At 30.0% G+C, this 15,653-nt stretch overlaps 1 protein-coding gene across 2 annotated transcripts in view; it reads left to right on the top strand.

The window, feature by feature from the left end:
• Positions 1 to 4,319, top strand: part of LOC111039465 (elongation of very long chain fatty acids protein AAEL008004-like) — a 32,616-nt gene extending 28,297 nt beyond the window's left edge. For both annotated transcript variants that reach the window (XM_022323002.1, XM_022323003.1), the window contains exons 2-8: positions 169 to 260; positions 679 to 950; positions 1,256 to 1,312; positions 1,396 to 1,501; positions 1,585 to 1,721; positions 1,849 to 1,998; positions 2,586 to 4,319. In XM_022323002.1, coding sequence (XP_022178694.1) covers positions 209 to 260; positions 679 to 950; positions 1,256 to 1,312; positions 1,396 to 1,501; positions 1,585 to 1,721; positions 1,849 to 1,998; positions 2,586 to 2,846 — 1,035 coding nt within the window. In that variant the 5' untranslated portion in view covers positions 169 to 208 and the 3' untranslated portion in view covers positions 2,847 to 4,319. The remainder of the gene's footprint in view (positions 1 to 168; positions 261 to 678; positions 951 to 1,255; positions 1,313 to 1,395; positions 1,502 to 1,584; positions 1,722 to 1,848; positions 1,999 to 2,585) is intronic.
• The last annotated feature ends 11,334 nt before the right edge of the window (positions 4,320 to 15,653 follow it).

Below are 15,653 nucleotides of genomic sequence, written 5' to 3'. Positions count from 1 at the left end.
CAACTAGGTAATTTGACCATACCAAAATATCGAAATCGCTAATTGAATACTTACTACTTACAATGACTTATATCATGCAACTTGAGAATATAATTTATTAATCGATAATAGTGAATAATTTAAATCTGTTTACTAAATTTTGTTTTTTTTTTGTTTTGTTTAATATAGGTTGAATACACACACGTAGGATACAGATACAACCTTCAAGATGTTGAACACTGTAATCGAAGGGTATAACACCCTAATGAACGATTACAGTGGTAAGTACATTTTAATATGATCATTATAATTATAACGATTTTAAACAGTATTTCATTAAAAATAAAATCATTGATAATTTTTATTTCAATGGATTAATTACTATCTTAATTTTTTCTACACATTTCCATACATGATTACATCGACAGTAAATTGATGTCTTCTATAAAAAAATATTTCAAAATTAATTCGAAACTTTTAACAATATCAATATAATCATATTCGGTTTATTACGAATTTCAATATTCTCAATAAAGAGTTATTAAAGTTAGTACTTTCATAATAAAGTTACAGTTGTTTTTGATTATCGAATAGGAAATGCATATTAATTTCATTTTTTTTTAAATGTTGCCAATAAAAATAAATGTAATATTTTGTTTGGTATTCTGGGGACTTACTATAATATTTTTTTATTTTCAGACAAAAGGGTTAAGGATTGGTTCCTTATGAGCAGCCCTTTACCTACCATGGCCATGTGCCTGACATATGCGTTCATCGTAAAGATTTTGGGACCGAGGTTGATGAGAGACCGCAAACCATTCCAACTGCGAAAAACATTAATTGTCTACAATTTACTGCAAGTCATATTCTCCTCTTGGATTTTCTTTGAAGCATGGGACGGTGCATGGGGAAACGGTTACAGTCTTCGATGCGAACCTGTCGATTACTCGACATCTCCGGCCGCTATGAGAGTAAGTCCGTCGATAAAACATAAAATGAATTTAATCAATAGTGTCCCGCATAATAAGCGCCTATGTTTTGAACACCATAAAACAATGAGAAAAATTGGGATGAGATAAAAAAATAAAATAAAGACATTATTTTCTAACATTGAGACGAGTGATTCAAAATCAACGTTTTTTATTGGACACACTATAGCAATGTACATTTATATTTAATTTTGTCGTGTCGTAAATTGCCCGACCACTCTGCACTGTGGTGTTACGAAATTTCCTACCTAAAATGCCGTCTTACACGTATCGATTTTTATTTGCAGGTAGCTCGAGGCTGCTGGTGGTACTACTTTTCTAAATTCACGGAATTCTTCGATACCGTAAGTGAATACGCTTGTGATATTCAAGTGGTAAAACCGATCTTGTCAAATATTAAAGGTTGTTTTTTTGTGTGTTTATTTAGTTCTTTTTCGTTATGCGCAAGAAATACGATCAAGTATCCACCCTGCACGTCATTCACCACGGAATCATGCCGATGAGCGTGTGGTTCGGCGTCAAGTTCACACCCGGTGAGTCTCCCTACCAGATGGATTTGAGTAGAAATTAAATTTCATTACGTTATTTTAATTTATTTTCATGTTTATTTATATAGGCGGTCACAGTACGTTCTTCGGGCTGCTCAACACATTCGTGCACATTATCATGTACTCGTACTACATGTTGGCCGCTATTGGACCACAAATGCAAAAGTACCTCTGGTGGAAGAAATACTTGACTGTACTCCAAATGGTACATAAATATTATTATTAAATCAGCAAGTGTGGGTCACAACTCACAACTTGCAGTATATGGCTGTATATAAAGTGCAAAACCTCAGAGCGATAATATTTTCGACATTGTTTCGTCCGTGTTTCAGGTCCAATTCATTATGGTGTTCATTCACGCGTCCCAGTTGCTGTTCACTGAGTGCGATTACCCGAAGGCATTCGCTTGGATCATCTTGCTGCACGCCGTCATGTTCTACTTCCTGTTCTATAACTTCTACCAACAATCGTACAAGAAAAGGGTAAGTTGAGATGATTACTAGAAAATTCTAACGATAAAAGACGATGCCCTTCAGTTACAGTATACTCAGAGTTCTTGGATAATATTTCAAAAACACAATAATTTCGAAAAAAATAACATGAGTTTTGGTCAACCAATAGTTTGAACCTATATATATATATATATATCATACTTTAAGGTTCCAATAACGAATCTTTGAAAAGGGAACAAGGGAATTATTTGAGGGTGGCTGCCATTGCATGCAACACAACCCGATCACTATCTATGGATTCTACATAGTATATATATATATACAATCGTTGAAGTTGTATATTGCGGCTCAAACAGGAGCTTTTAAAGTATTCTAAATTTCGATTAGACATAATATTTAAAATTTTGAGAAAGTAAATTCATAGAAGACTCTAAAATTTTGAAAACACATTAAAAGTGTATATATATATGTAGTTACTACTAGTCAATATATCTTTTGAGTGCATATTGTATGCGCTCTGCAGTCCAACCACCTCTAAACACTAATATCCAAAACGTAGTATACAATATTATTATATTAAAATGAAATTGAAAATTAATCTTGAACATTTTGCGCAGGAGGACAAGAAGGTGGCTCAAAAGAAGAAGGACGACGATGATCGGGCACACAATCGGCCTGTGGACCCTCCGACTAACCAAAGCAAATCAATCTGGTCCTACCTGACGTCGACGCCGTGCTTCCTGCCCGCCGTCACGGACACCGATAGCTGCGACGAGTTGTACTCGCGACCACCTGTCAACGGAGCGGCTTGCAGCGCGTTCATGTCTGACGATTCCTTTCGCAACAGGGCGTTTGTGTCCAAGTCAGCAAATGCGTGATAAAATAGGCTCATAGCTCTCCCACCCCCTGCCCCTGCCCCCCACCGCCAAACTATTGAAAAACCACCCATGTCACCATCTACGGATAGTTCGCGCCCCATAAATCAACGATAACCGAAACGAAAACGTGCAAAATAACAATATAACAACATAATAATAAATAAACTAAACTGCGTGTACAATATTGTGTACCGGCCAAACCCGAAAATGCATTCTCAATTAATTTGTAAGACGATCGCGACATCGTTCGTTTTTATTTCCAACGACCTCCTAGGTTTTTGACTGACTCATTATTTGATTTCCGGGATACAATTATGATAACAATATGATATACCATCACTTTTGTTTGTGCAAATTTTTCAATACATTTCGATACGTAATTATTATTATTGTTATTTACGAGTATTTTGTTTCGCACGACTTCAACGAAAGCTCAAAAACAAAGAAAATTAATTCAATTCTCAGTGTGTTCATTGGCGATCTGACAATTTCTCGTATATAACGTATTATCACATAGGCCCATAGGGCTGCAGTCGTATATTATATTATTATTATTATTATTATAAATATTATTATTATTATTATTATTATTATTATTATTATTATTATTATTATTATTATTATTATTATTATTTTTACTATGATAACTATTTTTATTATTATTACTATTATATGCTGCACATGCGGTCGTCTGTCGTCGTCTTTCGACATCACAGGACTGGATAACGTTAATATTATTGTCATTACACTTACAGTCCATCACGACAGCGTGACCGTTAGTCATAATCAATTTAATATCATTAACTTTTACTATAGATTTACTCATCGTATATTAAGTTGTCTAGATATTATATCTTATGAATTAATCGTTGAGGGTACGACAGTCGTACGTAAAATGTATAATAATATGCGTGTATGCGAATATGCGGCGAGGCAAGGAGGTTAAAAAAAATAATGAACAATACCATTGTATACAATGACAGAAATCTCAATGTGTTGGTTGATTCAACTCTTCAAGAGGTCTCCGTTATTGTGTATGATAATATTATACGGTATTGGTATATAGAATTCTGTAACCCATTTCTCGATTTGTTTTTTTTTTGTTATTTTTTTGTATTTAATATGTATAATACCTATAAACTATAATATGCACTTATGCCAATCGTAGGTACAAATTGGTATGAAGAAAAAAGAATTAAAAATTATTACGAAATGGTTATGTAAAAAATCGTAGCTCCGTTATCGTGCGAGTTGTTTGACTGTACACTTTGCAACTCTCCACTTGTTTATAATGTTAAAACGTAGTCGAACAGACTATTATTATGATACCTAGTAAGTTATATTATTATGTAATTTAAATAATATTATGTAATAATCAGTCATTTATAGTGCCCTGTATTTCTTGCCTTGTTTAATTAAATATTAATTGTATGATTGAAATATAAATAAAAATGATGTAATATTTTTAATTCATTATTTGATTTCTTATTTTGGTCGCATTAGTGAAAAATTCGGTATTAATATATTATATAATATACAGCTATTTATGTATAAAAATAGGTGCATTTCCCTGGCACCCCCACTTCCGAATTTTGGATTCAAACCAAGGGCTTTCGTTTGTGCTACGTTTGTGCTGGATTGTGCTCGAATTTCATCGTTTATGCTGCAACCCCTAATTAACTACAGGGGATCATTAGTGGGAGGGGGTGGTATGGAGCCATAATTCAGCCTCGATTCAAAATATTTTATCTCCAAATGAGCCAATCTTTAGTAGTTTGCTACTGATATCCTGTACCACTTATTCGAGGTCAGTACTTTACTACTTCCGGAGTTATCCTTATAAACTTAATTAGGGGGTTGTAAAGACGTGCCGGCACCCCCCATATTGAATTGTTTGGTTCAAATCAGTCCCATGGTACCTATATACCTAATATCCAGGTCTGAAGCTATCTATGTATTTTTATTTTACCCTGATACCTGAGTTATAACTCACAAAAATTGTAATACAAGTTACAACTCACAATTTATTGTTTTTTAATATTATTGGATTTTTAATCATCATCAATGTATTCTAACTTTTTATTAACTTAATACTGTCTGTTGAATAATTTGGCTGGATTATCTACTTAATAGTATAATAAATATTATTTAAAAATTTTTTTATTTTTTTTGATACAGGTTCTGGCTATACGGCCGTTAAAAATTATAAAAACATAATTATTGTACATATACATAATATAGGCTGCCTATTTTATTCACAAAAAGTTTACATGGGTAACTATAAGGTAACCTATATATCATTATGTAGACAGTTGTAACTACAACCACTATACAGTATAAGTACTTACTGGCTATCAATTCTCATTCGATTTTACTGCAGCCATTTCGCTGGCACCCCCACAAAAGATCCGTTCTATCTCATAAGGGTTTGCAGCACAAACGATGAAACTCGAGCACAATCCAGCACAGACGTAGCACAATCGAAAGCCCTTGGTTTGAATCCAAAATTCGGAAGTGGGGGTGCCAGGGAAATGCACCTTATAAAAATTCGTAAAAATAACAAATATTAATAATATTTATATGTAATTACTAGTAACAGAGAACGTATTACTTCATTAGTTACCACAATAAATATTTATATGCAGTAATAGTGAGCGACTTTCAACTAGTAAAATATATTCATTTTTATTATTTATACACATTTTGCAAAGCAAACAATACATTTATATATCTATGCAAAGGCAAACTAAACTTCATTATTTTTTTAGTTTTTTGCTTATTATTAATGAACATTTAATATTAAGTGTTAGTCATTAGATACCGACAATAACAACAAAGTTGTCGATTTAAAATTTGATTACCTAGAAATGGCTAGAATAGTAATATAGACAATAGTAATAGTTTTTACAGTCATATAATAAATAAATAACTTTTTAACAGTTTACTTCTAATAATGTTATATTTCTTGAAATGCTGCCTTCAAAAATCCCATAGTTAAGACCTAATATCACTGCTGAGATAGCCAAAATGAGCAATATTACTCGACTCACAGTTGATAAGCCAATTATATCAACATAGGATAACTCACATAATCTCTAAAATCACCTGACTGAGCTAATGCCCAACTAGTTTAATAAATGGCTAGCTATAAATACTTTAAGTTAATCAAAGTTGATCAAAATTTATCATATGAATACTTAAAATCATCTTTTCACTTTTCGCTATTTTGCTTCCTGTCTTGAAGTCTCTTTAGGTAATTCCCAATTCCATATTTCCAATCGTTATTAATTCTTTAGGCCTACTATTTAACCATCGTCTCACCTGGACAGGCACTCATTATAGAAACAAAAACTCACATTAAATGCCTATCTCCGTTTGATCAAAACATTAATACCCAACCAACATATAAAATTAAAATAAATATAACAATTTACATTCATAAACCTTATTAGATTATGCCGAATTGGACTTCTGATCTCCAACTCTGGAGAAATACCAACAATTCCAATCCCAAATACAAGACTCTACGCACAATCACTAATGCACCATCATGTATTTTCAATTTTATTTAAATTTATAAATTAATACTATTAATGCAGAAGCAAAAGCATTCTATTTACGACTTTTATTTTATAATAGACTCCCTTTCCATCCCGACCTCTTTATATCAAATATAGCCACTCGTATATTTCCCGGAAATCCCTCGATACGACTGAAAAGGTACTGGTGTAGATATATTCTCATTTAATAAATAGTATACAAATAAAGACAGAAAAATAAAATATAATATATCGCTATCACTGGGTGACTTCATCCCTCACGTTTTTATGTAAATAGTCTTGTATTGTATATTATTATTGCGCCCTAGGGGCAAGGGCACGGATTTTATATATATATTTTTTAAATATTTAATAAACAAAAACATAATAGGTACACTTTAAATCAATAACACATCGTAAACGCAAATGCAAACAGTACCTAAAAATAATATTCTAAAAATTAAAAGCTCTATACACATAATATAGGGTGGTTCAAACATGAATTTCGGTTTAGCTCATGAATATCGAATAATATTTTGTTTATGTATAAGGTTGCATATTAGTTACAAAAATTAAATGTAAAAAAAATGTTTGGATTAACCATGCATTGGTATGGTATTTTTCAAAAACAATATAAACTAGTATTTAATTTATTGTTTGCTATCCAAATTTTCAACCGAAGCCCAAAAACAATGTATTTATGTTTGTAGCTTAAAGTCTAAGAAATTACTCAAATAATTTTGACAAAAGTCTTAAAGATTGTTTTTATAAATATCAAAAAAGTGTATAAAGTAGTTTGAATCACACACTAAAATATACCAAGTGCTATATCTAATTCATCTGTAGCCCGTCTCTATCAAATTAGTAAATTAAAAAAACTGGTTATACCAATGCCGATCTGCCCTTTAACTGAAGTACACTAAAACTGAGATACACTGAAACAGTGCAGTTTTTTCATGTTAGCTCATTTTTATTTTATCATAACTTATAAAATGACATTCCTATAACATGTAAACTATTGCCGATTACCACTATGATATAATTATTTATTATTATTATGTATTAGGTCTTGTTTATTAAAGATGTGGCGCTACTTAAAAAAATTGTTATCAAATACTATATATTGTTATAGTTATTCACTAATTATTGTTTTTAAAAACTGTGAATTATCAATGCTCTTGAAATTTTAAAAATAATACCTCTATTTACCAGGACAAGAATAAATGGGGATTTATATCTTTTTTCATCATCGTTTAACTTTTATTCAGTTACATTGTCATTACGTAAATGATTTAATTATTTCCATACATTTACTGTTATCAAAAAGGCAAGTACGTATGCCAATTATAATAAAATATAATCCAATTAACCAAATTACATTAACGAAGACTGCAAAATGATGAAGGCAATCCATATTTCATTTTTAAACATTCGAAATTACATTTTTTGTGCTGTGTTAATTAGGTAGGTAATTATAAATAATTTTTTAATTAAGTTGTAAATTGTGTTACGTACCTATAATTGCTTGTGTAGAACATGGGCATACTAATATTTAACTATATTTTTAAAGGGGATGAAAAATCCTGTAGTGTTAATGCACTTATGGCTCTAATATCCTTAACTTTGCCATGTCTAGAACGAATATATAAAACGAATTGCCCCAAACACTCGCATAATATCATATACATCAGGAACTGCAAACTGTTTTAGTATCATACGGCGCAACGTATAGGCAATATTGGTACATTTCTATGGTAAAATAAAACATTTAAACTTTAAAGTATACATTATTAGAACATGGCACTTCGTTGTGTGTTTATTTTTTTGTTCACGGATACCTATCTATAAAAGATTGGAAAGTGATTTTGGATGTGTATACAAAAATGTACGTACTTGCGTGAAGTATGATTGATTTTTGATATGTTGTTCGTATGTGTTATTCTATTCAAATTATGATTTTTGTAATTTTTTTTATATAGGTACGTACTTGATGACTACACTTTGAAGTATTTATTATTTTTATACTATTTAAGAAGTGTCCTATTGTTCTTCCAACATTTTCCAAATGAAAAAAGTGGCTAATCATGCTTGGCGAATCACTCGTACACCATTTTATTTTAAAATATTTTTCTGTAACCCTATATATAAATAAAATATTTTTCGATTTGCGTGAACCAAAATTAAATTCATGTGTGAGTCATCCTAGGTATTTCGAAATCATATAACACTTGAAATATACAAAAATCAGAATAATTTCTTTATTATGGATAAAAATGTAGATGGGCATACTCGATGAAACACAGTGCATTATAATATGTTATTACTAGTTTATAACCAGACTTTGCTTAGGAAAAAATTAATAAATATAGTTTTTAACAATCACCATAATTGTTTAAAAAAAATATAAATGCACTGACTAACGTGCATTATCAATTTAAATGTTTGTTAGCTATTATATATTTTAATATTTATATCACTATAACATAATAATGATACAACAATGGTAATAGGGGTTGGATTGTTGAAAATCCTTTTTTAGTGGATCTCTACATCATAAAGCTGCGATACAGACCAAATTACTAAAATTATTATTACCAAAATCTCATAGCTTCAGTGGTTCCAGTTAGGTGGTGATGAATCAGTCAGGACATGTTCTTTTATATGTATAGATAAATGATAGTTAGTACATATAAATAATTTAATAGCAAAAAAGTTATAACTCGAGATAGGTCTTGCGTTAAACATGTCAAATAACAGCAATATAATAAAAACTATTATAAGTTATTATATTCAGTATTTTGACCTAAGTCAGTTGTACCTATGGTATTTTGAATACTACTTATGTGTTAAGTTCGCCTAAATATTCACGCGTTTTCAGAATTTTTTTTTAACTTTAAAAAAATAAATAAAATATTAACTAATAATATTAAATACCTAATTATAATAAAACTATTGTTATTTAAAAACTCAATAGTATTTAAAAATACAATTGTCTACGGTTTTTTACAATATATCACTCATGATATAAATATAATTTAAAACGATTAGTTCAGTTAATCCAATCGGACTATCGTGTGTCTAATAATATAGCAGTTATATTATTTCTGCAGTGTGGCTTCGGTTTCATCATAAAAGTATTGAATATTGTTTTGCTTCCTATTTTTTAGTCAAGTGTCTCACTTCCGTTTGTTATATATACACGCACTAACATATTACACAACAACTTACTGTAGTAAGTACCTACTTGTACTTTTGTACCTAATCGAGTATTTGACTGCGTTGAGATATGTCACTTTATTTAATGCTCAAGTGCTATGTTATAATGTTATAATATATTATTGTTTTTATTTGCAATCGAAATAGTTATAATATTAATATGGTTTACTTTACTTTTGAGTTGTTGACGCATAACAAAATATCTTCTATTTCATGAATCACATATTTATTGTTGACTTTTTAAGCATAATAATATAATATAAGCATCATCTTCACGCGGGTAGAGCACATTACACATTGTAATTTATTATTAAAAGACACCTACGACGCATTTCCCACCAACTCGAGTATACCTAATATGTTACGATATTTTGTTTCCGCTGTAATATAATAATAATGTTATGAAGTATATGAGATATATACTCTTCATTTTCATAGTACTATATATTATATGGGTGGGCGTTTGTTAAATTATTTGCTTATGTTTTTAATTTCGCAGACGAAATATTTTGTCAGTCTAAAATTGAATTTCGTGGGCGAGTTCAATGTATTATCGAGCAATACACTTCAAACAGTGAAATGTTTTGTGAAATCGCAGAATTGTTAACTGCAGTTAAAATGTTTCTAAAATAATATAACTTTTAGACTGTACGATTAACGCAACTTTTCCACAACCATGTTCTCGATTCCCGAAAAGTGGATTGATTCCATAAAACAATAATAACGAATGTACTTTAAGGTATTATATCAGAAGTCTATTTTATTTTAATAAAATAGAACTCCGAGATTTATCTGTACTGAAAAAAATTATGTATTTATTGAGTATTGTAAAGTAGGTGATTAATTAATACCTACACGCCATACTTAATAATATTTACCTTTTTAATCATACAACATAACAACTTTATGTGGTCGTTATTTAATTGATCTGTGTATGATATCGTTAAATACACCATTTATACAGTTTACACCAATGCCTTGTAAATATATTTATAAGGTACACCTACGTGGTCATTTAAGTTACCTACGCTTCAGTATAGGTACGCCTATTATAATAATAATAGGTACAATTCAAAGAAACCTTTTATATGGAAATAGTATAAAAGTTGACGATTAATAAACTATGCAAGTTTGTTATAATTTACGAAAACCAATATTGTGCAATTTAAATTTTTAGAATAGTTTTTTTCGATTATTTTTATTTACGCAAAGAACATCAATCAATGTGTAATAAAGCAGCATCGGCTGCAGCTCCTTACTACTTTCGGTTAATTTATTGAAAAGTTCAAGGCGAGTAACTTTTGAATCGTATAGCTATGTACAATTATCTTATTTTTAACCTTAAATATCAAAGTGGTAAAATCACGTTTACTGAGCTCGAATCGACGGGAATTTTAACAACAAAACATCAACGATATGATTATTAAGCTCTTAAGTATCGAGCCAGTCGTATATACTTAACATTATTTTATTATAAAGGAATAGGAAAATGTTGAACTCCTGACGAATTATCGTGATAAATGGCGCACTAAAATAATAAACTATAATAGTACATAAATTACAGTAATCGGTTTACCAAGTGTAAATACACTGCAGCAGCTACACAACATAGTATTACTATACTTTGTCCAACGAGAGAACGTACCTATTCTGCTCATCTACCCTGCGTCACGCTGCTATAGAAAAGGTGTCGCGTGAGGATGGTTAGAAAACCCGATTTTGGTCTGCTCCTTTTTTCTTTGGACAGAGTATATACGAATAGTTTTCCACCATTCATTACGGACAACTAAAATAAATATAAACACAAATATTTTATCACAATAAGCCAGCCGATGATATGTTGTTGTACCGGAAGCGATGGAGTACCACCTAAAATATACATCTTGTTTGATATTGTGATCTCGAATTAATTGAGAAACTCAATCGATAGGGTTAATCGTTCAATCAGACGCAGTTCAAAAGATGTGACGCAAACAAGCCGCGATCGATAGCCTTGGTCAGGTCCCATATAGCATAATGCATAATATTATTATTATAATAATATGACGATTTCTAATATTCTATTATACTCGGGTATACAAATATTTATCGTAATATATTATATGAAACACTAATCATAAATATTTTTAATGACCATTCACTGTAAAGTTTTAGAAAAATCAAGTTCTACGACCAATGCATTTTTATTCGCATATGTATTTACGTACGCAACAGGTTTTTACTATTAAAAGCAATTATCGTACGCGTAATAAAAGAAAAAAAATGTTATTACGTCCATTGGTATGATACTAGTTTATTAGTACTATAATAGTATAATATTATATACCTACGTCATTCAGCAAACAGAAATTTTAATTTTTCGACGCAGTATTATGTTTTTGAAATAAGAACTATTTAAATAATATAATAAATATTATCTATGGGCTGCGGGTAAATAATGAAAATAAAAACATAGGTGTATCGCTGCGACGTCACAATTTGAATACTTATAATTTATGTATATTCTTATGTCGATAAACTATTGCCCTAATTAAAAGAAAAAAATTCCACAAATCGTTAGTACCTAAATAATTATACTAACTTCAAGGTCCTTTGCACAATAATTAGTGTTACCTAGTTATTATAGTTATTAAGTACATTTACTTTGTGATAATGCGATATCCCAAAATTTTTTTTAAGAATCAAGTAGTGAACAATTATTAATATGTATATTGCATCCATTTAGTGAAATCGAATTTTTACACGAAATAGAAATCATTCTCTTTCACTTTGTTAAATCAAATAAAACATTAAATCATTTCGAGGATATAATTTATTTATTATCTATCGCTTTATTCGTGCAATCTAATATAATATAAAACAATAATTATCTTGTATTATCAATTTTCCGATGCGAAACAAAGATATTTTACATAATGCATGGCGCTTATTAAATATTTAAAAAGAAGAAATATTAATTCAGATGTTGCACTGCAAATTATTGACGAAGTCCTAAAATATGACTATAGTATTCACAAAATAATATGTAGCCAACCATAACTGTTTTTCAGAGGTCCAAAAAAACGTTTTAGAAAAAAATGCTATGTTTACCAGTTTAATATTTGATCAAATGTTGTTGTAATGCTGTTGTTTGTATAAATACTTTTGGTAGGTTATGTTTGAATCATATTCAATAAGGTAAGTGTCGAAAATATTGATGTAATTAAAATTAAACAACATTGACAAATTATTATTATGACTGGGAATACATTGAAGAGAATCCACTGTGGCTTAATCGAATAATAATTAATAGATTTACATATACATTATTCAACATGTATTCGACTTTAATACACATGTCTATGATACACGTGTCAAAACAGCTATTGGATTATTTTTTGTTTAAGAATTTTGCGTAATTATATGTGCACAATTCTTTTGTTCGTTAAATTTTTTTTTGGTCGTATTTTTCATGATAATTATATTTCAAATGATTTAAAGTTCAAGTTCAAATGTTTAAATTACTACAAATATATTTTACATTATAAAAATACATGAATAATAGACGTATTCCAAACGTGTATTTTCAATGTTTATTGATAGTAACCTCTTACAATTATATTTTAGTGCTCAAAACCTCGGCTACGAAAAATTTATCTATGAATAATAGATATTCTTACCCTCGAGATAATTAATAATATCTTATAATTAGGTGCCTCAAATCATTTTACACTACATATCATAATATACCATGTCCTTCGTGGACCACAATCTACATATTAATATCTAAATTTATTTGAAATAGGTAAACAATTTTAATTACCATTTAGTACTCATATTTATTTTAATATAATATATTATTATTTGTATCATATAATATAATAGCACCAATTTAAATTATTTAAATTAACATTTTTCAAGTTAAAGTACTTATATTAGCAGTGTACTATGGTGTACCGCAGTGTAACGTACACCAACAGGCCATATCGCAGCGTCACGAAATTTCACTTTTAATAAAACGTATATTTTACATAACAATTTGCATTTATAGTTATTCCGCTGTGTCCTTGAACCAATCCGCACTGTAATAATCTATTGCTACTTACATTACACTATGAATAACGAATCAAATCGAACGCATTAAAGGTCTGAAATTCAAGACCACATTTTGTTCGACGACACGATGACCTATATAATGATAATGTACCTAGTATTCCTATTACGCACTTTTATTTTTCGTTTCCAGATATCCTGCAGGTATCATTAGGTACGCGTTTTATTTTTTATCTTAGCACCTTTTCGCTCCACCGAGGCGAACGTTTGAGTAAAATCGGTTATACGAACGAAATTTGTGACGATTGCCGTTTAAGTAGCGGTGGCAAAACATCGGTGGCACCGAATACACATGCAAATAATATAATTTATAATATGTAGGTACCAATAAGGTTAGGTGGCCTATGATCGGTTTACGATGAGCCTTTATCATATTTTATTTCCGGTGCTATACTCTTATGGATCGCTAACGCTAAGTGAACATACGCGTGTACAAAGTTAGTAAGTTACTACCATACTGCTTTAGGAGATGCAAGGTCTTCTACATATTTTTTATCAGGTGGCTAGTTTTTTATTCGATATCACGACGACCACTTACGTAAAGAGATTACCCGAATATACAAAATTAAAATACAAATATTTAGGTAGGTAACACATTTCCGGTCGAAGCGACGAAGTATATCTGCTGCAGCTCTTAGTCGTGTTCAACGATTATGTTTTTAGTTTTTAACTTATTTGACACTCTGATAAATAGTAATGTAATATTTTATAAATGTCCCAAAAATTTTGTTTTTTATTGGTCTTCTGAATGTGAACATAATTACAATAATATATAGGTATATTAGTATATTACAATAGTACTATTATAGAACTACAGCTAGGTTTTTCAAAGAAATAAATACAACATTAGGATTTTATCTTCTGAACATCTATGCATTTTATAGTGCATAATGTAATACGAGTAAATAAAAATGCAATTGTTTAAAATTCATTTATTTTTTGGTAGGGAATATAACACAATGTATTTTTGTTAACTATAGGTATATTATAGTTTATATACCTATATGATAATTTTTATTTGTACTTCATTGGAATCAAACACTCTATACACATTCTGTAATTAATATTACCTATTGTTGATTTAATTGGAAAAACTTAACTTACTTAACTGAGTTAACCGATCAACAAAAATATATTATCATTATAGTGGCTCAGCTTTGGACATCAAGTCAAAAATTGTATTTTGTGACGTAAACTTGTATAATTTTATGTAATACCTAAAGGCTATAATATAACTACTGTAAATGACTAAATGTATATTGTTTTAAGCAGTACTGGATATGGGATGAACGTATAGTGCCTAACGGTCACCAAATGACGGCCCATGGACTAATTTAGCCCAAGAAAAAAGGTTGAAACCGTTAATATTATACGTTCTAGACTGCAAGTGCTACAATTCATAATTTTTGTTCATTGGTTTTAACCGATGTCTGCAATATTTTGATGACCCTGGAATAACTTCCAGATTCTTAATGCGGCCCTTCAAAAATATTAATTGGTGACCACTGGTATACAGGCCAATTATACCCGGGCCTAGGTATAGGGGCGTCTTATTGGCTCAATTTTAAACCACATATATTTATTTTATGTACATAAGGGGTGTACATGCATTTATTTTTGTACATGGAAAGACATGACAAAATATATTGAATGATGAATACATAACCATTTTAAATCTATGATCTTAACTGTGGAGATGCCTCTGATTCATCGAATTATGTAACAATCCTCCCACTCCCCAGATATTCTCTCTTCAGCGTTTTTCGATATAGTAGGATATTTTCCCATGGAAAATTTTTCAATTCGGACTATTATAAAAATAATAGAAATAATAAGTAGGTAATGTTTAAGACAAGTTTAATAATAATCACAATATTTTACAAAAATCCATTGCAATTAGTAATCTACCATTGAAGTCTAAAGTTGTATCGAAAAGTAATACAATTGCCAATGAAGTAGA

The sequence above is a fragment of the Myzus persicae genome, unplaced genomic scaffold, assembly GCF_001856785.1.
Source record: "Myzus persicae strain clone G006 unplaced genomic scaffold, MPER_G0061.0, whole genome shotgun sequence".
Lineage (NCBI taxonomy): Eukaryota > Metazoa > Arthropoda > Insecta > Hemiptera > Aphididae > Myzus > Myzus persicae.
Note: the sequence above shows the minus strand (reverse complement) of the source record. Positions and strands in the feature narration are given on the sequence as shown.